The sequence below is a fragment of the Equus caballus genome, chromosome X (assembly GCF_041296265.1).
Source record: "Equus caballus isolate H_3958 breed thoroughbred chromosome X, TB-T2T, whole genome shotgun sequence".
Lineage (NCBI taxonomy): Eukaryota > Metazoa > Chordata > Mammalia > Perissodactyla > Equidae > Equus > Equus caballus.
The window spans coordinates 105,032,009-105,058,210 of record NC_091715.1 but is presented as its reverse complement, the minus strand read 5'-3'; the positions used below and the strand labels follow the sequence as shown (position 1 = coordinate 105,058,210).

The 26,202-nt window shown below is 41.6% G+C and overlaps 1 protein-coding gene across 1 annotated transcript; it reads right to left on the bottom strand.

Annotated features, from left to right (window-relative positions):
• Positions 1-217: 217 nt before the first annotated feature.
• LOC102147882 (glutamic acid-rich protein) lies at positions 218-3,445 on the bottom strand. Its single transcript, XM_070258684.1, has 3 exons — positions 2,918-3,445; positions 1,411-1,573; positions 218-415 (listed from the first exon to the last, which is right to left on the bottom strand). The coding sequence occupies exons 1-3, from the start codon at positions 3,306-3,308 to the stop codon at positions 403-405; spliced, it is 567 nt and encodes a 188-aa protein (XP_070114785.1). The 5' UTR covers positions 3,309-3,445; the 3' UTR covers positions 218-402.
• Positions 3,446-26,202: the final 22,757 nt, after the last annotated feature.

Here is a 26,202-nt window from a genome sequence, read left to right as displayed (position 1 = left end):
ACACCAGAGGCCAGCCCACCATCTATATCGTTACAGGAAGTGATTATAACTTTATATTTTCATTTATTGAGGCTGCAATAAAAGAATTAAAACAGGCTTACGCAATAACTTAAAGAGATTCCTTTCAATCACACTAAGGTGGGCCAAAACAAACAGAAAAGACACAAAGATAGATTTGACTCCGTGTTATTTATGTAAAAAAGAAACCCGCAGCTTATTCATTTCAAACAAACTTTTATTTTTAACGTGAACGAACGTTGTCATCCATCTATATCCATGAGATGTCAGTTAACATCATTGTTGGGTGATGAAGTATGAAACAAAACTCATGCTTTGGGCTGCTGCAAACTAGAATATCCATGAGGAACAAATTCATTTTTTTCTTTCACCATCCGTTTCTTTCTACGCCTTCGGACTGTAGGATGGAATAAGAGGCAATTAACAATTTGTACACCATTCACACGCACCAGTGACTTTTTAAATATGAGTCAACCCTATGTACATCTGTTGTCTCAACAAGCAGAAAACAAAATGTTTTCTTCTTGTAACCCAGACCCTTGGATATCATGGCCCACATGCTTCAATCATTTGACCACATCAACCTCGTCTCCCTCTTGCCCACCACTATAAATGTGTGATTTTTTTCTTGAGAGGCCACTCTGTGATTTAAATAAGTCTTTCCACTTCAAAAGTCTGGGCTCTTTACACAAATCATAAATCCCTTATACTCCCAGACCTTCCGTTTCCATATCTATAAAATGTGGCGAGGCTGTTATTAGATATCCACAGCTGTGAACATTCAGGAAGAGAGAGGGAGCAGAGGGAGAGGAGAGAGAGAAGGATGGACAGAGGAAATATAAGACTTAATTATCAATTCATTGATAAACAATAGTTTACTGTGACTAATTTTCTTTTCTTGTGAATGTCACATGAAACACAAAAATCTAAATTGAACTACTATTTGTGAATTAATCATGAAATGCGGTCTTACTACTTGGAAAGGTGTCACCTTCTCAAAGGCATCGTTATTACAAGGGACTACATTTCTGTGGCCAGGGGATGAAGGCACAGCCAGTGCGTGGCCTGGCCACCTTAGCTGCTGCTTCTGGAGACCATCCTCTCAAAAAACACTGGTCTCTAAATGTCCCAGGTCTGATAAATTTACGGCTCTAGTAGTCTTATAGCTACAGGACAAAGGACTGGTGGCTAAGAATGAAGTACATTTCAGGACATACTGCCTCTAGATTTCCTAGTATACAAGGATATGATTAACATAAAACTGTTCCTTCAAAACTGAATTTCAAAAGGTTTTTCCTATTTACTTTGCAGAAAAACTTCCAAACATAAAGTTGTCAGTAACAGGCATACGTCAGGAACGATTAGTTACTGTTCCAGGCTACACGTTAATACCTGGATTCTCCGGGGCTGCCCTCTGCGCAGTCCATGTCCATTTCGAGTCCTTCTTCTGGTTCTTCACGTTCATCCTCTTCCTCACCTCCCGCTTCCTGGGCCTCCTCCTCAGAGTTGCCATACTTATATTCAGCCACTTCTTTAGCGAAGAATGATACGGACTCTGGGATCACAAGCGGGTGGAAAAAATATTCCAATTTAAAATCAGTATGGACATCCAGAACTCCCGCCTCAGGAGAATCTGGAGAATAGAAATACGTTAAAAACAAGTCTAGCTTCCATCTGCCACCATACAAATGTCCCCCTCCACATCTTTGGCATGAAGTAGTCTATGCAGAAGTCGAAATAGCATGATGCACACACAATGGTATCAACCAGTTACCTCCACAAAATATAAATTTAAACAGTAAAATAAAATAACAAGAACAGCTGGGCATGTTCCTCCTGGTTGAAACAACACTTCCGTGGCCCTCCCATTTCTGCTGCTTGAGAGTTTTTACGGTGACGTTTTTCCCCTCTTCCAGTACATCTCACACCCCCTGCTGCTGATTCTGGCCCTTGGGAGAAGGAGGGAGCAGGCTCATCTGGTTCTGACAGCATCTGGTGTGTTTTTGTCAGAACTTCACTGGGAAAGATTTGTTTGATTTAAAGACAAATTCTGTGGTGAAGCTCATTAGCTCCTCAACCCCTGCAAAGGGCGCCAGGGCCATTTCATCCTTTTCTTGGATCATCTTACCAAGAATCTTCACCTTTTTAAAAGCCATCAAGCAAAAGCGAGGTATACCATTTGTTTGCCCTTTTCCTTCAGGCTCACTGTCCACTTCCTCCCAGCTCCCTCCTGAGCACCTGCTTCCCAGTGACATTCACCTTCTGTGGGCTCATGAATTGCACTGATGATCTCAGATCTCTTATTGAACAGGGCTTCGTAAAAATCGTACTTTTTCTCAAGACTGTACAGGTCTCTACAGAATTGGGAATGCTTCAGCCAGAAGCGTTTCGGAAAAAATGGATCTGTAGCTTAATCACCTGAGGCAAGCGCTAAGAGTGGCCTGCAAGTGAGCCAGCTGCGCCCACGGAGGCTCCGAGAGCCTGAAGATGTGGCCTCCATCCACCACCTCAGTTTCCTAGGGTGCACAGCCCCAGCCTCCCCCAGGACACGGCAGTGTCAGCCAGCACTTCACCCTCCCAGGCCTTGACCTCCACCGGTTCCTCTGCCTTCTGGGATGCAGCCCTGTCTGCGGGTTCCTCCAGCTCCCAGGCGGATGCACCCTCTGCCAGGTACTTGCCGTCCCAGACCTGGGCTCCCGGGATGTGCCACCCTCTCCCTGGTCCTCGGGCTCCTGAGATTGCGGCCTGACCACCACGGAGTCAGCGTGGGGCGGGACCAGGATGTGGTCCTTCTCATGGATGCGGTGTAGAAGGGAATGGACCAGAGCCCAGAACAGGGACCACGAGCACGCCATGGGGAGCTCACAGAAGCCCAAGACAACTTCTGCGGCCTCCTTACCATCCTCCTCTTCCTCTTTGTCCACATGATTCTCACGCTCTTGCTCGTCGCTTTCTTCCTGCTCCTCTTCTTCATCCTCCTCACCCCCTTCCTCTGCCTCTCCCTCCTCCTGCTCGTCCTCCTCCTCCCCAACTGCCTCCTCCTCTCCTGGCACCCATTCCTCTTCTACCTGCTGTACATCCCAGTTCTCGATGATGACTTCGGGGATGTCCAGCCAAACCTCTTCTTCCACATGAGCTTGCACTATTGCCTGGAAGTCCCCAGGGTATGCAGCCCTTGCGACTTCTGCCCCCAACTCCGCAGACTCGGTGGATCTGGGGTCCTGGCCCACCCCACCACGGGCTCTGTTCTGGCCACCAAGGTCTGGGCTTCCCTTCTCTATGTCAGACATGGTGGGAGAGACGCAGCACTCTGCCTCAACTTGGGAAAACTGATCTGGCGGTTTCGTAACGGTAACAAAGATGGCGGCCACCAAGCTAACTATGGCTGCGGAAACCTGTTGGCAGCAAGGCCTGCTGGGAAATGGTGGCGGCAGCAGAGAAGATGGCGGCGGGGGTGGGGAGTGGGAACAGTCTTTGTTGGTGTGTGACAGGAGGCGGGACTTAGAAGGGTCAACAAAGGTCCTCTTCCCCATTGTGAGCTCTAAGCTCATTTGCTGAAAGGTGAGGATTGACACGCCTGGCGTCCAATGAATTTTCAAGACACTCAGCTTCCGGGATTTGAATCCTTCCTCTCTTTCCCTTGAGGCGTGAGAGCCGTGGGTTAGTCCTGGAGCCCAAGCATGTCCTGTCTTTATAATTCTACCGTGGCCAGCAGAACTAAAGTATTCCGATATGGAGGCATCCCGCTGCACAGGGTGAATTGTTACCCTGATTTCCACCTGGAGATGGCTCATGCCAATAGGGACAGAGTCATAAAAAGACTACATAGTTCAGATTTCACCAATAGTAAAAACCTACCTTAGCAGAGAGAACAGAAGAATTTGGACGTTTTCCCGTTATTAAACCTGCTTTGAGTAAAAGCATACAAAATTGTAATGGATGCAGTCACAACAGAGAGTTGCAGAGCGGGAAGGTGTTTAATAAACGCTGCTTAATTTACCTCAGGCCTCCAAAGAATGAAAAAATAAAGAGAGATACTTCTTTTAAAGCACCAAGCTAAGCATGATAGACATTAAAAAGCAGGCTTCCTAGAGTGATTCCTGAGTCAACAGTCCAAGACTTTTTGTTGTATTCAGCCCCACTCAGCCAAGATGACAAGTGTAAACAATTCTGAAAATTATAAAGAAAGCCACAGCTATTTTATACTGGTTCCATCTACCACTGTTACCGGGCAAGAAGCACCAAAAGAATTCCTGATGAATCCTCTGAGTTCAGACATACTTCTCCCTATCCCCATAATGTAGCAACAACTCACATCTCCGCATGGCATGAGGGTCAACTTGCCCCTCTACTATATACATTCCTGTCTTTGCCTGCTGATCCTCTGCCTCAAGGAGGCTGCAAAGACCAGGTGGTGGCTGTAGCTTCAAGTTCAGTAGAAGCCAACCTGTATCCCTTACCAGAAGCAGTCTCTCTTGAGACCCAGAACATAATATGGCTGACTCTAACGTTTCAGGGATGGGAAGCATGTATTCTGCAAGTGTGCTAAGGGGAATGATGGTGAGAGGAGCTGTTGTAGCCATTCCGCAAAGAAAGGATGGATCTTTCCCCTCAACTAAAATTTGCTTCGGATATCAAGACTGATGAAACTACACTGACTGATGCTAAGAAGGTATGATGAGGCTTATTACTTACATAGTGAGGCTTTCATAGAAGAGCAGGAAGCCTTCCCAAACTGGTCTGAAAATGGTTTGAGAGAGGGGGGAAAGGAGACTAGCTTCAGGTTTTTGTTTTGTTTAGATGGTGGGGCCAGGATGCAGGTTCTGATGCAGAGGTAGTGGTTTGCATGGTTTGAACCTCCTATTTGTTTCCAAGAAGAGATTACCTAGGATTTCTTGTCAGCTTGCCCATATATGGCGTGGAAGGGAAGAGGAAGGGCTGAGGCCTAAAAGTTCTCAGCACTCAAACATCATAAAGTGGAATCAGACTCATTTTTACGGGAGCTCATTTGACTTTCACCCCTTGGTTCCCAGATTCATGTACACTAGATTCGGGGACACAGCATCAAACATCACTTTTTGATTCAGCGCATATACCAGATCCTGGAGGAAAGTGCCCCAACCACGCAGAGTATTGTACCTGAACTGACACTTCAGCTGAGCTGCTCCACCTGGTGGGCGAAATTTAGCCAAACACAAAGGAGATGTTGTTGACCATACATACTCCTCCCTCTTGAGTCTGAGTGTACCTGACAGCCAGTCTATTATGCATTACAACCTTACAAGGAAGTTTAGATTGATTTCCTGATCTTCTAGAACTTGTGCTGTCTCATTGACTATGATAGCTAAAGTTAAAGATAGGTTCCTGATCATTGTCTCTAGGGCAGGGACACTGATGTCAGGGGTTTGGAATCAGGAGTCAATGTATCCCCAGGTAGGACAGCACTCTTTACCTGGTGTCCCAACAAGTGGTCCAAGGTGTGGTGCCACTTCCAATAAATACAGGAGACATTACATGAATGAAAAAATCACTGCTGTCCCTGATGGAAAGATGTTCTGTGGCCCACTCTCCAACACATACAAGAATATAACCCAAAGAGGCTTCATACGCTTGATTTGGATCATCTTTATATTGGTTTGGTAAAGCCACATGGGCAGTGGCACCGAATAGATACAGCTTCTATATGCATACATTCCACTGGTGCCATGGGTGCATCAAGAGACCTGTATGGTTTTGTATCAGTCTTTCTGAAACAGGGTTGTACTGGTCAGAGTGTTTGTACCTATATGAGGGGGTTCAAGTTTGATGGCCATGGCAGTAGGAAATTTTCTGTTCCTATAGTGTGTGGATAGAATGACAAAGCTCATAGGGATTCAGTCAGCCACGGCTGCCAGTTGACTCAAGTGGACCATGGAGATATTTGCCAAGCTGTGGTGCTGGATCCAGGGGACATAAAGCACTGAGTGTTCCCCCATCCCCAAACCTGCCAGGGTATAAGGAGCTCAAATCAAGATACGAAGATTGTTGCTTTCTCCAAGGTACTGAGGTTGTTGCTTTCCTTCTATGGCCACATAGTCTGTTTGTCCTAATCTAGTAGTTAGTACCTCTCCTATTGACCTAGCCATTCCCCACCTGCACTCAGACCTATCTAGATATGCCAGGGGTTACGTGGGCTCTGGCACAATAGTGGAACTTGCATTGGTTTATGATATCCCCTATTGCTGTCTGAGTAGGCCACCACAAGCGTAATCTAGGTTTCATGAATTCCAACAACGGATCATTAGTCATGTGATCTGTGACCCACAAACCCAATGACTGAAGCCGGTTGACAGTAGAAGCAATAGGCTGGAGTCACTCTTCCTTTTTTGTCTAACTAACGTCAGTGAAGAAAAAGAAAAAGAAGAGGAATGGTTGGGGATTATCAGTGTAGGAACACTGATACAGAGAGCTAGCCTCTCTGTTCTCTGACCCTTTCTATCCTGCATTCTCCAAACAACCATCAGAAAGGGAATTTTCTTTTGCTGTAAACAGCTTCATATCATGACCATATAGTCTGTTTTGATGTCTAGTCTGGCAATGATTCTGGCAACATTGACTGTCCAGCAATCTTTTATAGTCGAGGCTTTGAAAATCCGCTCTACCTCTTGATGATGCCAGCAGCTTGAGTATAAAAAGGGGCATGGAATGCCTGTTGAATGTCATGCCCCTCAGCGCACTGTTGAGTCTCCTTCATCATGAATGGCCTCCACTGAAAGATTGTAAGTGACCAAAAAGGTGGCAGAATTTAGATTCAAGTGTTACCATGGTGTGGCCAGAATCTGCTACTCATATAGGAATGGCAACTTCATAGCCTGAATAATTTTCAATGGTTGTTAGACATCAAAAGTAGCCACCATATGGCAGCACAGGATGGAAATAGTTTCTTTGCCAGGAATGCACAGGGCTCAGAGTCATGTAACCTGTTGATAGGTAGCATAGATTGAGGTCTTTTGAGCCCATTGGATTCTGGTGGTAGGATCACTTTCCCAGTCTGATAATGAATTCAGGTAGCACTGCTAGCCTCCAGGGCTATGCAGACCCCATTGGTCACACTGTTTGATTTAGTCTCTTCTGAGTATGGATACTTTCCATACTGTAGCAATGGCATTTGAGAGCTCATGGCTCCACAGAGGCATGTCTTTTATATATCAGTCATCATCCCCCATGATCTCAAACAGACAGCTAGGCTATTGGCCATAGCCCAAGAGCCAGTGAAAATACAACACGCCTCCTCCTTAGAAGCATCGTCTAAAGGAAGGGTGGCAGCTTTCAATATGGCCCACGGTGCTGACTGGCCCTCACTGCATTTAGGGTTGTCATTGGAGTTGAATGACTGCTGACACCCAGGGACGCTATTAGCTTTGATTTTGGCCAAGACACCAATAAGCCAAGGCCAAGTATCCTTGGGGACTTCTTGGAAGTGTGGTTGCCAGTTAGCTAAAGGCTTCCTTTGTGATTGAGCAAGTGGAGGTGAAATGGCCCCTAAAGGGGTGGCTGCAACCTTTTCATATAAGGAGGAACCAGGTATAGGACCAGACTTGCTTCTCAAATATAACATTTCCATTTAAAAGAAAAGGTTGTTGTACCTTTCCAACTTGGTTGTTAATATCTGAGTGCCACAAACTCAAGATGGGGATGTCTGGATATGATGTTACCTGGCAGTCCTGACTAAAGCTCTCATTCTCCACAAATGTCCAGTAACAGGCGAGTAGCTGTTTCCCAGATAGTGTGCAGTGGATGGTCCTGTCAGGGAGGCAGTGAGTTCAGAACTCCAAGAGGCACTTCCAGGTGGAGGTGGTCTTCCTTGCTAGAAGCTCAAATCAGAATAGTTATCAGTAGCAGATATTTGTATGTCCAAAGGACCCTTGGAGTTTTACAGGCACCAAAGGGAGGGCTGCTGAGAAAACGTGTCGCACTCCCCCCAGCTGCCTGCTACTCCTGTACCCAGCTACATTTACCAGATTCTCTGTTCAACATATGCATAAGGTACAAGATGTATTGCCTTCAATACCCGAGCAGTCACATTAAGTGTTGCCTTCTTTTTCAGGTAGTAGTGAGCCATAGGGTGACTTTTCCTTTACTGTCTTGGAGATTGATCTTTGAGCCTCAGCCCACATGGGTCCCATGAATTTATATCTTATCAGGATTAATGAGCCATCTCTTGGCTTTCGTGCAAGTCGGCAAACAGCCATTGCCAACTGTTCTTTATTGCAGCCTACCAGCATGATATCATCAGTGGGATGGAACCGAGTCTTGCAAGAAGGGAGAGGGGCTTGTTCCATATATCAGCCTACCCATTGGTGGCAAATATCAGGAAAACCTGAGCGCCCCAGGTGCAGCACAGTAATTGTGCATTTAAGCACAAGGTCTGGAACAGCCAGAGCTACAGGGGCAACAGCTGAATTCAGTTGGCAATAATCCACCATGAGCCTCCAGATCCTATTAGCCTTTTTCACTGGAGCCTTGGTGCTGTAGTCTTGAGATATAGAAGCTCTCAATTCCCCTGCTGCCTTTAAGTCCTTCACCAAGGCTTTGATTATTTACTCTCCTCTCGGAATTCTATATTGTTTCTGTGATGTAATATGGGAAAAAACCAGAAGTCTATTGGTGGTTTGGGTGTAATCCCCCTGCTATTACCAATCTCCAAGGAGCTCTTCATCACTGGAAAAGTCTCCCCTGGGGCTTTATGAGCACTCAGAATGCAAGCATGTAAAACATCAATAGCAATTATACATGAAGCGGTAAGAGTAACAGTAGCGGTGCATACCAGGTGTCCGAAAGGCCCCACCCAGATGGTTACAGTCAAGTCTATTCCACATTTTACTCCATTTGTAAATCCAGCCCTTACCCATTAAGAGAACCGGTAAGATGGTTACTTGAACACTGGTTTCCAAATGAGCCGCAAAAGATTTTATCTCCTTTATTCTCTGATCCACTGTGCTTTTGCTGGGGCACCTGGCCTCTGGGCTCCAGTGGGGCCTTACTCCTTGTCCTCCTTCTTCAAATCAGGATACAGGGACATAGGGTCAGGCATTGGATGTCCTTACAAGTATTTTGTTCTGTGGTAGCCAACTAGCTTCTTACTTCTTCCTGTAGAGGGAGATTGACCTCTGTGGCTCTAGAGAGGCACTTTCAGTTTTAACTGGATAGACACCTGCTGGTTTGTACCCCTTCTTTCTCCCCGCATAGCTCCCATCTGGAACAAATTGCTTTGGTGCTCAACCCATTTAATCTCTTCTTTGAGAATTTCCTGTTTTAACAGCCAAATCCACATTGACTTATGGCTAGGTCTCTTTAGAGGGGATTTTTTTTTCTGTTCCCATCCTGGGTGTTATTTTGGATTGCAGAAACTTTGCTTGTTTGAGTCTGGGTCTCTCTATATTCTGGACATTTTTTGGCGTAAAATCACTGTAGCCACCTGCCCAGGGCCTTCAGGCACTACCAACAAAGTTAGCGGGCTTCTCCCGTTTGGAGAGGATAGCCTAAACTCTTACCAGTCACTCTCTGGGTAAAAGGCTTATTCTAAGAGTTGTCATTCTGTCCATGATAACGTCAGTCTGGAGCAGCTACCCCCACTGTGTTTTGAACAGCTTCCTCCTTGGTATTCTTCCCAGATTGGTCATAATGTAGTCATTTAAATAGAAATCCAAAGCAGCAAGCCGTGTTGGGGAACATGACTCTGTCTTGACTGAACAGTCTGCGTGAATTATGGTGTTGTGTATGACAGTGCCTACTTGCTACCGTTCACCCTCTAAAAGCATAAGAGTTCTCACTCTGTATCCGGATGCATCACTGAATCTCTAAGGCCTTCCCAGTGTTTTGACAGAATTGGTCTTAGATTTCCCTCCTTTGCCTCTTGGGTGCTTCTAACAGGTGTGCATCTTACTACTCCATATGGGGTCATATTGTAGTTCCAGGTGACTGTTGTAGTTGTGGTTTTCAAACAAATAAAGTTGTGTGTTTCCCCTTGACAGAAATCAGGGGTGCTCCCCTTGTCCCTATTCTGTAGGAGAGCAAGCACCCACCATGGCACCTTTTGGGTGGCTTCTTGCAATCAGATCTATCACCATTCAGTGTCGTCTATCAACTCATCCTGTGTCCAAGAAATAGACCATTTACCTTCCCGTTCTTCTAAAAGTTGGGTGAACACATTCCTGCTTAGCTCCCAGGGTGTTTCCTCATATGCCTGAACTTGGCCCATGGGTCCCCTGCCTTTTCTCCTCCAAAAACTCATTGTCTATGTTGGCACCTTGCTTGCTGTGCCATTCCTTGCAGGAACCCAACTTTATATGGGATGGCAAAGAGGAAATAGACTCCGAAGGAAATGACTAAGTTAGCAAGCATAGTGGCTTGCCACACTCCATGAGTGCCAAAAAGAGACAACGAGATTCAATAAATCAGAGCAAAACAGTTTATTGATCACAGCATCGCAATCAGCAGAAGTGTCAGCCGTTCCCCTGTCCCTAAGTTCCACTTCGTGACACTGTGGGAGCAGATAGTGGCTACAAGCACTGGGTTGTACCACAGCTGAGCAGCCAGGGCCAAAGGTTTAGTGCCTTTCTATGGCAAGCAGTTACCTGGCCAATCACTCTCCTGCAGGGAGCGAGTAGTTGTACAGGAGTCATGTTACAGTGTCGTGTCAATAATGCTCTTTTATTCTTCCTAATTCCCATTCAGAGCCTTAAGATCCACCCCAACGTATGTTCCCAGGATTCATGACAGTATATTTGAGCCAAGTTTTCTACTTCCTTTGGTTATAAACTTTTTCCTCCAAGAACAGGGACTTCATTTCTCTACCCTGCCTGTCATGAGAACAAGTCTCACTAAAGGGCATGGAGGCAATGAGAGCGTGATGTTGAATGTGTCATTTGGTAAGTCGACTGCCTTGGTAATGCATCTGCAGGGTCTCCAGACATGAGCAGGTTGCTTTCTTCTAGCAAGTCAGAGGGGTAGGTGTGAGAGGACTGCTTCAAGAAAGTTAGAGGGAATGTGGCAGTTTAAGATTCTCAGGTTCTTCTGTGCAAATCTCCCCACCCAAGGTCTCACGGCCTTACTCTTTTTCATGAGGCCCCCGACTTTGACACAGGAGACCTATTCAAGTTATGCCTCCAGTGTCACTTTGCAGCTCTACCTTTCTTACAATTAGCTCCTGGCCCTGATTTTCAGCACAGCCTGCTCTGCTGCTGCAGAAGATGAGGATCTCTTTATAAGCATTGCCACAGAAGCCTTCTAGATTTTACAAAGGTCTAGGGCTGCGTGTCGGCTAATCTCAGTCTGTTATTTTCTTTCCATTTGTATTTTTAGTATTTTTTTTTTTACTAAAGTATGACCTACAGAAAAAAGTGAACAAACCATAAGCATATAGCTCAATGAATATTCACAATGTGAACACACCCTTGTAGCACCACTCGGAATGAGAAACAGAATGTTGCCACGTCCCAGAATCCCCTCCCATGCCTACCTCAAGTCAACTAAAGCTCCTGAGAGGGCACGCTGTGTGACATCTATCATCATAGATTAGTTTTGCCTGTTTTTGAGCTTTACATAGAAGGAGTCATAGGGTACACACTTTTTTGTGACTGACTTCTATCGCTTTTGTAAGATTCATCCATTTTGTGTGTGTGTGAGTACTTGTAGATTGTTCATTTTCATTGCTCTATGTTATTCTATCATGTGACTATACCACGATTTACGTAGCCATCCAGTTTTTCCTGTGTATTTGAGAAGTTTTAATTTTTTTGTCTACTGTGAATAGTGCTGCTGTGAACATTCTTATACATGTGTTCTGGTACACACGTGTATATAATTCTGTGGGGTAAATAGCTACGAGTGAAACTGTTGTATCAGAGCTTATGCATAAATTCACATATATTGGATGTTGCCAAATAAATTTCCAGAGTGGTTGTACCAGTTTGCACTTGCATCAGTTGCTCCATGTCCTCACAAAGACATGATATTTCCATTATTTTTCATTTTACTTATTCGGGTGTGGAAGTAAAAGCATCACGGTATGGCATTAATTTTCATTTCCCTGATCCTCATGAATAATGAAATTGAGAACCCTTTCTTTTTTTTTGTTAGTTATTTGTGTTAGTCACTTTTTCTGAAATGCCTGTTTGTCTTTTCTCATTTTTCTACTGGGTTGTCTGCCTTTTCTTATTGATTTGTAGGAATTCTTTATATATTTTGGATACAATTCCTTTGTCAGATACATGTGTTACAGTTAAACACTCCTGTTGTGTGGACTGCCTTTTCTCTTCCTTAATGGTGCCTTTTGATGAACAAATGTTCTTAAGTTTTATATAACCTTTTTTTTTTCTTTATTTTCAGTACCTTTTTTTTTTTTCTGGGATGTCCTGTTCGAGAAATTGTTGCCTACTACAAAGTCATGAAGACCTTCCCTATGTATTATTTAAGTTATTTTTAACTTCCACATTTTTATCTGAAAACCTTATTCGACTGATTTTTGTTCATAGTTTGAAAAAGAGTCAAGATTCATTATTTTCAAGTGGATAGTCAATTCACCAAAAAAGACCATTGTTTCTCCACTGTACTTCAGTGTCATTTTTGTCACGGATCAGGTGACCTTACATGTATGTATATGTACACACACACATTTTATGTTCTTTCTGATGAATCAGTAAAAGTGTATATATATATATATATATATATATATATATATATATATATATAATGTTTCTATAGGCTGTGTAATGTTAATTGGTTTCACAGTCTCTCATTGACCAGTACCCCATGCCTTAATTCCTATAATTGCATAATAAGTTGGAAGGGTGGTAATCTATGTCTCTTTTTTTCATGATTACTTTTATATTCTTCTCATTCTGCATTTCCATATACCTGCACCATCTAATATGGTGGTGACTAGGCGCAAGTAGCTATTTAAATTTAAATTTAAAATAATTAAGAATTCAGTTTCTCAGTCACCGTCGCCACATTTCAAGTGCTCAGCAGCCACAGAGTGACTACTGTAATGGGCAGCACAGGTATAGAAAGGTTCCGTTATAACTGAAAGTTGTATTGTACAACACTACTAACAGGTTTCAGATCAGTTTGTCACTGTTCACACACACACTCACGTGCAAAACCTACTGGGATTGGGATTTGGTTTGGGTTTAATCTTCAGGTTAATTTGGGGAAAACAGATGTCTTTATAATAGCGAGTCTTCTGATCCTTGTGAAAAGTCCTCATCCTAGTTGTTAGTAGCTATGCTGTGTATAATTAATACCGCAAAATTAATGCAAAATAAGGCAAGACCAGAGAGGAAAAAAACATAAAAGAGGTTGTTCCATGTCTTCTACAATGTATTATCCAGAATATCCAGGATACAACAAAAATTACTAGGCATACAAAGCAGAAAAAAGGTATCCATAATTAAAAATATTAAAAGCTAATCAATAGATTCCACTGCTGGAGGAATTAGCAGTAAGAATAGAGAAGAAATGAAGAAGACTATCACATTAATTGACCTAATTTACATCTTTAGAACACTATACCTAACACATTTTTTTCAAGTAGAGATGGGTCTTACACTTAGATAAACTGTATACTGGGCCATTAAGCAAGACTGAATCAATTTCAAAGGATCCAAAACACAGAGTTTGTTCTTCTACCACAATTTAATTAAATTAGAAATCAATGACAATATGATATCTAGAAAACCCCCAAATATTTGTTAATAAGCTGAAAAACACCATTAAAAATAACCTCCAGGTGAAACAAGATACAACAAAGGAAACTGGAAAATAATCCAAGCAGATGGAAGTTGCTCAGTAGTGGTCTGGAGCCAGCTCATACCTGCTCATGAACGGTATTGTTAGAATCTCTTCCCAACGCGCTTTTTAATGACATCACATTGCAAGCTTGAAATCAGCCACAGGGGGGATTTTTATACCTCACAAATTGACACATCTCCAAAACCAAAATCCCTCTCAACATTGCCCCCAATCATAGAGAACAGGTTGTTAAACATATTCCAGAATACCACTGACTTCACCAGTGAAGCCACCTGACATATGATGCCATTTGACATATCTATCAGTGAAGCCATTTGGCTTATATATATAAAGAGACAGAGATTACAGGAATTGGCTCACGCACTTATGGAGGCCAAGTCCTACAATCTGTTGTCTTCCAGTTGGAGAACCAGGAAAGTCATTGGTATAATTCAATCTGAGTCTGAAGGTCTGAGAACCAGGGGAGCCAGTGGTGTAATTCCCAGCCTGAAGTTGAAAGTTTGAGAACCAGGGGCCTGCTGATGTAAGCCCTGGAGTCCAAAGGTGCAAGAACCAGAAGCTCTAATGTTTGTGGGCAGGAAAAAGATGGACATTCCAGCTCAAGAAGAGAGAGAGACAATCTGCCCTTTCTTTGCCTTTTCTAAAATCTTAAAGAGAAATACATTTCATTGGATGGTCTTCCTTTGCCTTTTTATTCTGTTTGGGCCCTCAAGGCATTGGATGACGCCCACTCACATTGGTGAAGGCAGATCTCTATACTTGGTCTACTGAATCAAATGCTAATCTCTTCCAGAAACACCCTCACAGACACACCCAGAAATAATGTTTCACCAGCTTTCTCAGCATCTCTTAGCCCACTCAAGCTGACACATAAAATTAACCATCACACCATATGTCCTTGTGAACTTCTTATCCTTGCTTATTAGTTCCAGGAGGTTTTTTGTTAATACTTTTTAGAAATTCTGCAAAGACAACCATCATTTATGAACAAGAACAGCTTTACTTCCTTCCCAATCGGTATATCTTTCATTTCCTTTTCTTGTTTTACTGCACTTGGTAGGACTTCTGGTATGATACTGCATGGGAATGGTGAGAGAGGACGTCCTGTATTCATTCCCAGTCTTAGAGAGAACATGTTCAGTTTTTCAGTTTTCCACCATTATGTGTGATATTTGCTTTAGGTTTTTTTCAGGTGATCTTTATCAAGTAGAGTAAGTTACGCTGTATTCCTAGCTTGAAGAGATTTTTTAAAATCATGAATGGGTGTTTTACTTCATCAATTGATGTAATCATATAATTTTTCTTTTTAGCGTGTTGATGTGGTATATTGTGCTGATGTCTGAATGTTGAATCAGCCCTGCATACCTGGAATAAATCCCACTGAGTCGTGGGTATAATTATTTTTTATTTTGTTAGCTTCCCTTTACTGTTTTGTTGAGGATGTTTGCATCTATGTTCATTATAGATATTCATCTTTAACTGGTTTTGGTATTAGGGTAATTCCGGCCTCATAGAATGAGTTGGGAAATATTCCTTTGATTCTATTTTCTTGAAGAGATTGTGCAGAATTGGTATGATTGCTCCCTTAAATGTTTGATAGAATTCAATAGTGAAACCATCAGAGAATGGTGCTTTCTGTTTGAGAGGGTTATTAATTACTGATTTAACTTATTTAATAGATTTAGGCCTAATGTTTTGTCTCCCCTTTTGGCTCTGAAATTCTCCTCAGAGTGAGTCTGTGTCGTGCTGCTCTTTGCGCTGTAATCCGCTACTATTGTACTGAAGCCCTGTTGGTGTGGTGGTAAGGTATGGGGAGGGGGGATGCTTTCCAATCTTCCAACTAAATCTGTCTTTCAGTGAGCATGTGCCTCTGTCCCACTCTGGACCTTCACAAGCATTTCTGCTTGTAGAGCTTCCAACTGCCCTTAGACAAGACAGGAAGGTGACAGGGGACTAGAGTTGGATAAACGCCTTTTTCCAAGTGGGATAAGGCCCTGGTAAAATATTTGGCCCTGGAGAGTAGGCCTTGGTCACGTGGAAGGCTCCAGGCATATTTCACAAAGCTAATCTTCCCCTCTACCTGCCAGAGCCAACAGGGGATCTTTCTTGGCTTTTCACCACAGAATATGGTGACATTCCTAGAGATGAGATCCACAAAAGTGTGAGGGCTCCACAAGGATTGTGGCCCCCAGGAGTTTCTCACTTTCATATTAGTGTACACTCAGCCTTCAGCAATTGCCAAAATTACCATTTAATGTTCCTACCAGTTTATTATTCCAGTGGCTTCTGCTACAGGTAAGCAAATTTTGGCTGTAACTCTCTGGATTCACCCATCTCTACAGATTTGGGGTGGCAGTTTGCCCTACAATATCAGTTTTCTGATGAGTCCCTGAAAAATTGTTCATTTGAAAGATGATCAGCTTTTTCTCGTTGTAAGGATGGTACTGATGACTTCCAAGCTCTTTACATGTGAGGCAGAAAACCTTGGCAGAGAAAATTTAGTATAGAGAACTCATTAAGTAAGTATTGGAATCCTGAGAAAGAATAAAAGAAAATACTGAGGAAACTCAGAGATCGGAAAAGCATCAAGAATCTACCACCTGAAGAGCTGGGCAAGTGGGGGAAGATTTTGCTGCAGTGAAGGACATTTGTTGAGGTGACGCTGAGAGGAACAAGAAGCATAGAACAATGCACAACCTGTTTCTCCCTCTTGCAGAATCTCTGTGGTCTCCTCCAAGGGCATCTTTAAACCGAGGTTCAGGTGACAAAGGAAAAATGTGGCTTTCAAGCTCCCAGGCCAGCCCTTGTGGTCTAGTGGTTAAGATTCAGCACTCTCACTACCACGGTCTGGGTTCACTTTCCAGTAAGATCAGGGAATCACACCACCCGTCTGTCAGTTGTCATACTGTGGCAGCTGTGTGTTGCTGTGATGCTGAAAGCTATGCCACCAGCATTTCAAATACCAGTAGGGTCACCCATGGTGGATAGGTTTCAGTGGAACTTCCAGACTAAGACAGACTAGGAAGAAGGACCTGGCCACCAACTACCAAGAAATTGTCCATAAAAACCCTGCGAATAGCAGTGGAACATTCTCTGCTATAGTGCCAGAAGGTGAGAGGATGGCACAAGAAGATTGGTCAGGGTTCCGCTCTGCTATACACAGGGTCACTAGGAGTTGGAATTGACTCGATGGTCCTAACAACAACAACAAGGTCCAAGCCCAGCCTGGTAGAACAGAATATGAAAGTTTTGAAAACTGGCTATTCCTTGACCACCACCTGATTTATTCTAAAGTGCACCTCATATCAAAGAAAACAACAGTAAATAATTTAAATTCTGTGCCAATCTAATTAAAAGGGATAAACAGAAAGGTCAACAACAACTACCTAAGAAGTGCCAATACATTCTGAGCCTTTATTAAGTTTCACATTATACTGAGGGTAACAGGAACAAATTTACAGATTTTAAGCACTGGTGCGATAAGATCACATTTGACCTTTAGAGCAGTGGATTCAAAGTTGTATTTGAGCAAACTAACTGATAGATAGGTTGACCCATTGAGGTCAGAGAAAAAAACATGAATAATTCCAATCATTTATATCTCGTCCTTTAATACCTTTAATTACTGTGTGTTTCATAGTGTACATAAAACTATTGTTTCCTCACAGCACATTTGTGCAGATATACAGACATACACGACAAACGCACATATATTTACAGAATGAAGATGCATATTTTGCATATTTGTATTTGTACAAATATTTTTCTGGATGCGTGTCCAAGATCAGGAATATTTGGAGAGTTATGGAAACAACCTAAATGTCTGTCAACTGATGAATGGACAAAGAAAATGTGATATATAATGTAGTGTATATATATATATATATACATATATACAAAATATGTATATTATATTTTGTATATATACAAAATATGTATATGTATATTTTGTATATATGTATATATATATATATACACACACAATGGAATATTATTCAGCCTTAAAAAGAAAGAAAACCTGCCATTTGTGACAACATAATAAACCTGGAAGACATTATGCTAAGTGAAATAAGTCAGAGAAAGACAAATACTGCATGATCTCATGTATATGTAGAATCTAAAATCGTCAAACTCATAGAAGAAAACAGAAGGATCGTCGTTGCCAAAGGCTGGGGGTGGGGGGTGAAACGGGAAGATTTTGGTCAAAGCGTACGAAGTTTCAATTATGTAAGAGGAATAAGTTCTGGAGAGGTGATGTATGGCACAGTGACTCTAGTTAACAATACTGTATTGTATACTTTAATCTTGCTAATAGGTAGATTGTAAGTGCTCTCATCACAAAAAAAGAGAAAAAGAAAAAGAAAGTGATATCTGTGTGAGGAAATGGATAAGTTAATTAGATTGATTGTGGTGATTATTTCACAGTGTATATGTATAGCAAAACATCAAGTTATATACCTTAAACATATACCAGGTTATTTGTCAATTATTTATGGAACTCAGAGTTCTTATGGCCCTCCCACTCCAGGTATTATCTAAGGACACAGAAACAATTTAGGAGAAGGAATGGTTAGTGACTCAATCACCTCAGTTTTGATTCAGCAAGATGTTGCCATCTCTCACACAACAAGATTGAGCAGATGCATTCATCCCCAGCCAAATCCGCCTCCCCCTGCACACACCCTAACACACAATGTGAAGTTAGAAATCCAGTAGACTTTATACCTTCTGTAGGTAATAGACATTCCCTTCCTGTAAATATCCTTGCTAAATGGCTCTACTCCATGATAAAATTGCATATTCCAATTGTCATAGAAACCAGAAGCTCATCATGATGTTTGAACTGTTGACACCTTTCTGTGGTAATCAAAATGTGAAAATTGATTTTCACCATGAGAGCCATAATCCATACTTTGGCCACTTACACCCGCTTCCAACATAAAGAATGAACAGACATTATTAAAGACAAGAAGCTCACCAAGGTGTGGTGTGGAGGGGAAAACTTCACGTGATGTGTTAGGTAGGTAGTCAGTATTGGGTGGGAAACAGATTTGGTTTCCTTTCAAAAACACAAACCACTGGGATTCCAGTCCTACAATTTAACTTCCTTAGAGACTAGCATAACCGATGCTACAGGAAGTAGCAATCCCAAAGACAACACAGCCCCAAATATTCACCTATCACTCAGTTGACAGATAAGGAAAATAAATCTCAAGAATGGGGAAAATGCAAGCAAACCTGAGAAACTTCTGGTTACCTTTAGAAAATGCCTCAGGTCTCAATCAGATGCCAGAAAGCTCAGGCTGCCTCCCTTCACTTCCAAACAAATAGAAAACCACAAACTGAGTGGTGAGATACCTGGAATCCCTACTATCATATCCTGATATCAATCACTGTGTGTCAGTCTATACTTCTGCTCAATATCTCATTTCCAGGGATAACACACTACATGCTGTCAGCATAAAAATTTGTCACTTTGATTACAAGATTATCCACTTCTTTCATAGGCACGTTAAGTTTATCCTCAGAGTTATAGGCTTAAAAAAACACTATTACTGGGCCAGCCCAGTGGCGCAGCGGTTAAGTGCGCACGTTCTGCTTCTCAGCGGCCCGGGGTTTGCCGGTTCGGATCCCGGTGCGGACATGGCACCGCCCGGCACGCCATGCTGTGGTAGGCATCCCACATATAAAGTAGAGGAAGATGGGCACGGATGTTAGCTCAGGGCCAGGCTTCCTCAGCAAAAAGAGGAGGACTGACAGTAGTTAGGTCAGGGCTAATCTTCCTCAAAAAACAAAACAAAAACACTATTATTCCTCAGAATGCTAGAAAGGTATGAACATATGAATGAATGAAATGGTAGAAGAAATATTAGTGATAGTATAATCTTAATGAAAAGGCAGGACCTGAGTAATATATGGAAGTCAGTTTCTATTTTGATAAATATCTTCCAAGTAGCAAGTTAGAGACCTCCTGGTAACAACAATCCCTAGGGCTCCAATGAGGCCAGGAATGTCTGTGAAGGTGAGACGCCCAGGGAATCTTGGTCACATTAGAATAGTAGAAAGTATAGAGAAAGTCAAACAACAACACTGAGCTGTTTCCAAAGTCAATAGTGAATAGCTGGTTCCAAAGGCAATCTTTGGAACAATGGACATAAAGATGGCGGCAAAGATGAAAATGATTCCTAGAAAGACAAATCCATTTTTAACAAAGTGCCCTGTGCCCTAGCGACCACAGAGAGATAGTTTGAGGCTGTCACAATTGGGAAATTATGTTCCTAAAACCATGGAAATACCTACATACTGCCAAACAGTAAGGGTGCTTAGAGATAGTTATGTTAGAATGATTCTAAACAACGACTTACTAAATAAAATGTATGTAAGGCAGATGAGGACCTGACAAACACATCATTACTGGGGGTAGTAAAACATGGTTTCTGTGATATTGGATTATTTAGGTTAGAAAGACAGAGGTTTAGTATGACACAGCTTTCTTGGATTCAAAAGAAAAGTGAAAGAACCTTCTGTGTTTATTCTTAGGGACTCTACTACAAGAAGAAGCCATCCTATTTTCTAGATGACATGCAGGAAAAGGGCCACGCTGGACCAGAGTTACACTTGGAACCAAAATTAATAAAGGTCATGATCAGGTTCTTAGTGGGGATAAATAGAAGACAGATATCAAGGATCATTATTGAGCCTCTATACTTTGTCAAGAAGGCAATATAATGGAGCGGTTGTGGGTTTAAGCTTTCTATCAGAAAAAAAGACAGATGTGGGTTTCAGTCTTAGGGGTGCAACTTACAAGCTATATAACATTTAGTGTAATCTTTTCTTTTTTTCTCCTTTCTCCCCAAAGCCCCACCACATAGTTGTATATCCTAGTTGTAAGTCATTCTAGTTCCTCTATGCGGGATGCCACCACAGCATGGCCTGATGAGCAGGTGCAGGTCTGCGCCCAGGATCTGAATCAGCAAGCCCCGGACTGCCAAAGTGGAGCGTGTGAACTTAACCACTCGGCCATGGGATCGGCTCCATGGTATAATCTTCGACCTCTGTAAAATTTAGCTTCCTTATCTGTTGAATAGGGATAATATTAATGCTTACACCAAGAGTTGATAAAAGTACATAACAATCTGGAGAGTATAGCCATGAACGTTCTTTTAAAACAGAGTCATAGCAGGAAGGTTTTAAATCAATAATCTAATTGTGCACATTAAGGAGCTAGATGAAGAAGAGCAAATTAATCCAAGAATTGGTGTAAAGAAAGAAATTATACAGCTGATAAAAAGAAAAATATCCATTTTCTGATAAGCTAACATTGTTTATTTTCTTGAGAACATAAATAAAGTTCCTTAAGTCTTGCTTGAGTAATCAAAGAAGACAGCACTAATTATCAATGTCAGGAATGAAACAGGGGATGTTTCTACAGATTCTTTAAACACTCAAATAATAATAAGAGAACATATGAACAATTTTATGCCAATAAATTTGATAACATAAGAAATAGGAAAATTCCTTGGAAAGCACAATTTTTGAAAACTAACACAAGAATAGAAAATCTTAGTAGTGTATCTACAAGAATTTGAATTTCTAATTTTAGAAACGTGTCCTGCTTATGGTGCAGGGAGAGGGGACTAAGGTAGAGCCCAGTGGACTTTACAATAAGAAGAGATGGAGCTGAGCATCGCAGGAAACCAAGGTGACTAGAGATTGTACAGTAGCATACTCAAGAAGTGAAGTCTCCACAGAGAGAAACTCCCAGTTCTGTCGAGTTCCTTGAATATTAACAGTAGTAATCAGCACATGCATGTGAAGAAGCTACCCTAGGCTGGTGAAAAAAACAAATCGGAAGTATTGGAGTACAATTTCCAGTGCTCCCACGTCGAAAGGAATAGTGCCTCTTCCCACAAGGTGGACTGGAAAGATTTATAATTCACTGAGTATTTGGCTGAATACACAGGAAGGTCTTGCCTCACTAGCAGGAAATAATTAGCCCTAGATGAAATATAGCTGCAAATCCACCATACAAAGTCACAAAAGCAATACCTGAAATAATCAAACTGTTTATAAGTAACTTAAACGTATCTCAGGGGCTGGCCCTGTGGCCGAGTGGTTAAGTTCACGGGCTCTGCTTCTGCTGCCCAGGGTTCGCTGGTTCAAATACTGGGCGTGGACCTATGCACTGCTCGTCAAGCCATGTTGTGGCAGCATCCCACATAGGACTAGAATGACTTACAGCTAGGATATACAACCATGTGCTGGGGCTTTGGGGAGAAAAAAAAGCAAAATTGGCAACAGATGTTAGGCCAGGGCCAATCTTCTTCACCAAAAAAGCAAAAGAAAAGCAAAAAGTAAATGTATCTCAGAGAAAACTCAAAGATATGTATGGGAATACAAAAATATCCACCACCTACCAAGGTAAAATTCACAACTGACATCCATTTCATGATTAATAGGTGTTCAGTGGACCAGGAAGACACAATTCATAATGAGAAGAATAATCAATACACCAAAACTGACTCAGAATTGACATTAGAAGAATTATAATATATATATTCCAGATGTCCAGGTATATGGAAATATGGAAAATATAAAAAAAGATGGAACTTGAAGTTTTGGAGATGAAAACCACCGTGTTTGACATGAAAAATACAATGGATTTCCAATTAAAATCTTAGCAAGTTATTTTGTGGCTATCATCAAACCGATTCTAAAGTTTATAAGGAGAGGCAATAGATCCAAAATAGTCACCACAATCTTGAGGAAGAACAAAGTCAGAGGACCAACACAACCCAATTTCAAGATTTGCTATAAAGCTATAGTACTCAAGAAAGTGTGGCATTGGTGAAAGAATAGACAGATCAATGGAACAAAATAGAGAATCCAGAAACAGACCCACATAACAGTGAACTAAACTTTGGCAAAGGAGCAAAAGCAATACAATGGAGAAACGATAGTCTTTTCAAAACATGGTGCTGGAACAACTGAATGTCCAGATGCAAAAAAAAATAATAATAATCTCCATATAGACTTTATACCCTTCACAAAAATTAACTCAAAGTAGATCATAGATATAAATTTAAAATACAAAACTATAAAAATCCTAACAGATAACACAGGAGAAAATCTAGATGACCTTGGATATAGTGTTGAGTTTATAGATAGAACACCAAAGGCACAAATTATGAAAGAAATAATTGATAATCTGGACTGAATCAAAACTAAAAACCCAAATTAGAAAACATTCGCAAAATCAATGTTATTAGGGAATTGCAAACTAAAAAAACAATATGTGACACCACTATGCATCTATTAGAATGGCAAAAATCCAAAACACCAACACCACCAAACACTGGTGAGAATATGAAGCAACAGGAGCTCTCCTTTCCTGGCTGTGGCAATGCAAAATGGTGCAGCCACTTTGGAAAACAGTTTAGCAGTTACTTAGAAAACGAAACACACTCTTACCATACAGTCCAGAAATCTTGCTCCTTGGTATTTACCCAGAGAAGCTGAAAACTCAGGTTCATATAAAAACCTGCACAAGGATGTTTATAGCAGCTTTCTTTGTAATTTAAAACATTTGAAAGTAACCAAGATGTTCTTTAGTAGGTGAATGAATAAACAATCCGTATGTGTGAGAGGACCGAGGACTCTCTAGGTTCTGGTGAATGTTGCCATGAACCTAAAATGGCTCTTAAAGATAAAGCGTATTTAAAGAACACAAAAACCAAAACAAAACAAATATAAACAAAAAATATACTTGATGGGACCTATGGTAGGTTAGACTTGACAGAAGAAAAGATAGCAACTTGGAGGACAGAAATAAGAACTATTCAAAATGAAATACAAAGAAAAAATCTAAAAAATATGAAAAGAGCATCATTGACCTGTTGGAAAACTTCAAGTGGCCAAATATATATGTAATTAGAGTTCCTGAAGAGGGGACAGAAAATAGAAATAATGGCTGATATTTTTCCAAATTTGATGTAAACTGTAAATCCCTGGATCCAAGAAGCTCAACAAAGTCCAAGCACAAAAAACATAAAGAAAATTTCAACAAGGTATATAATAACGTAATTGCTCACATTTGAGTGACAAAGAAAAGTATCTTAAAAGTAGCCAGGGGCAGGGGGAACATGTTACATACAGAGGAACAAAGATACAGATGACATCAGATTTCTCATCGGAAACAATGCAAGTAAGAAAATGGTATGGAAATACTTTTAAAGCACTTAAGGGGAGAAAATTTCAACCAAGAATTTTATACACAGCAAAAACTCTTTTAACGGGAAGAGAATTTCTCACCAGGAAACCCGCACTGTAAGAAATGTTAAAGGAAGTTCTTCAGGCCAAAAGACATTGATAACAGATGGAAATCTAGATCTACACAAAGAATTAAAGAGCACCAGAAATGGTAATGACTTGGGTAAATATATAAGTATTTTCTTATTATTTATATGTTTTTTAAATTTTATTATTTTTCTTTCTGAGGAAAGTAGCCCTGAGCTAACATCTCTGCCTGTCTTTCTCTATTTCATATGTGGGATGCCTGCCACAGCATGGCTTGATAAGCGGTGTGTAGGTCCACGCCTGGAATCCAAACCCATGAACCCTGGGCTGCTGAAGCAGAGCATGCAAACTTAACCCCTACACCCCCGGGCTGGCGCGTGAATTCCTTTTTTTTAATTGAGGTAATGGTGGTGTATAACATTATATAAATTTCAGATGTAGGTCATTATATTTTGACTTCTGTATAGACTACATCATACTCACCACCTAAAGTCTAGTTGCCTTCTGTCACCATACAAATGTGCCCTTTTACCCTTTTTGCCCTCCTCCAAGCACCTTCCCCTCTGGTAGCCACCAATCTGTTCTCTGTATCTATGTGTTTGTCTGTTTATCTTCCAAATATGAGTGAAATAATATGGTATTTTTCTTTTGTCATCTGACATTTTGCTTAACGTAATTCCCTCAAGGTCCATCCATGTTGTCAAAAATGGCAAGATTTCATCTTTTTTATGGCTGAGTAGTATTCCATTATATATGTACATGTTCTCAGAGGAATGGCTTTCAGTTTTTCACCATTGAGTCTGATGTTGGCTGTGGGTTTGTCATATATGGACTTTATTATGTTGAGGTACTTCTCTCCCCATTTTTAAATCAGGTTGTTTGCTTTTTTCTTGTTGAGTTGTGTGAATTCTTTATATATTTTGGATATTAACCACCTACTGGATATATGATTTGCAAATGTCTTCTCCCAATTGATAGGTTGTCTTTTCGTTTTGTTCGTTCCCTTTGCTGTACAGAAGCTTTTTAGTTTGATATAGTCCCATTTGTTTATTTTTTCTTTTGTTTCCCTTGCCTACGGAGACATATTCAAACAGTCCTCTCCAGGACCAAGTGCATTAGTTTTCCACTGATAAATAAAAAAAACCAAATTACCACAAAAAATGATATAAGGATCAAACTACAGTAACATATCATAAGGTAATCAGGCGAGTGACATCCCATTACCTTGTCCATACTCTAATGGTTAGAAGAAAGTCACAGGTTCATGAAAACACAGAGAGAAGGAAAATACAAGAGTGTGAGTAACAAAAAGGTTCAGGTCACTTAGGGGACTATGTACAATACCTAGGCTCCTCAAAGCTCTGTTCCATTGATGTGGGGGAAGAGAGGCTCATACCCCAGGCCACTGGTTGTCATCCCGGGACTCAGGCTCCAGCCACCTCGCCTTCTCTATTCACTCTGAGCTCCATTCCTCACCTCAGGAGACCTCACGTGCATATACAAGGATACTGAAGCCCATTTATCCCCTGTTCCCTGATACAGCCACCATGACTTGGGTCATCTCCCAGTCCTGGAAGTATAGTACTGGCAGTACTACTCACCCCTCAGAAGTAGAGATCCAATGAAGAGGAGCATGCAGGCCTACTGGGGCTTGGGGCTTGGGGCCGCTCTGGCAGCAAATTCCGGGCCCCAGATACATGGAACATGGTTGGGGGCAGACGATATGGGTTCTGAACGTGCACGTCCCCATCCTCCCACACACTGCACCCTTAGCCATTTGCAGAGAGGTGAGACTGGAAGAGGTTGAGAGTGGAGCTTCTAAAGTGTGGGGTTCATGACAAGTCCCTCCAGCGTGGGTCTCAGAGCAGTACTATGATCAACAACTGGTTCAGCATAGGCACTGTGATAGCCAACCTCCAAGTGCACCCCAGTGATTCCTGCCTCCCAGTGTTCGTGTGCTAGCGTAGTGCCCTACGTCATTTCACAGAGATGACCTATGGGACAAAGCATGTCATGCAGCGATAGAAAACTAAAACAGATGTTGGCACCGAGAGGAGGGTGTTGTGGTAACAAAAACAGGAGAGAGCTAAATAA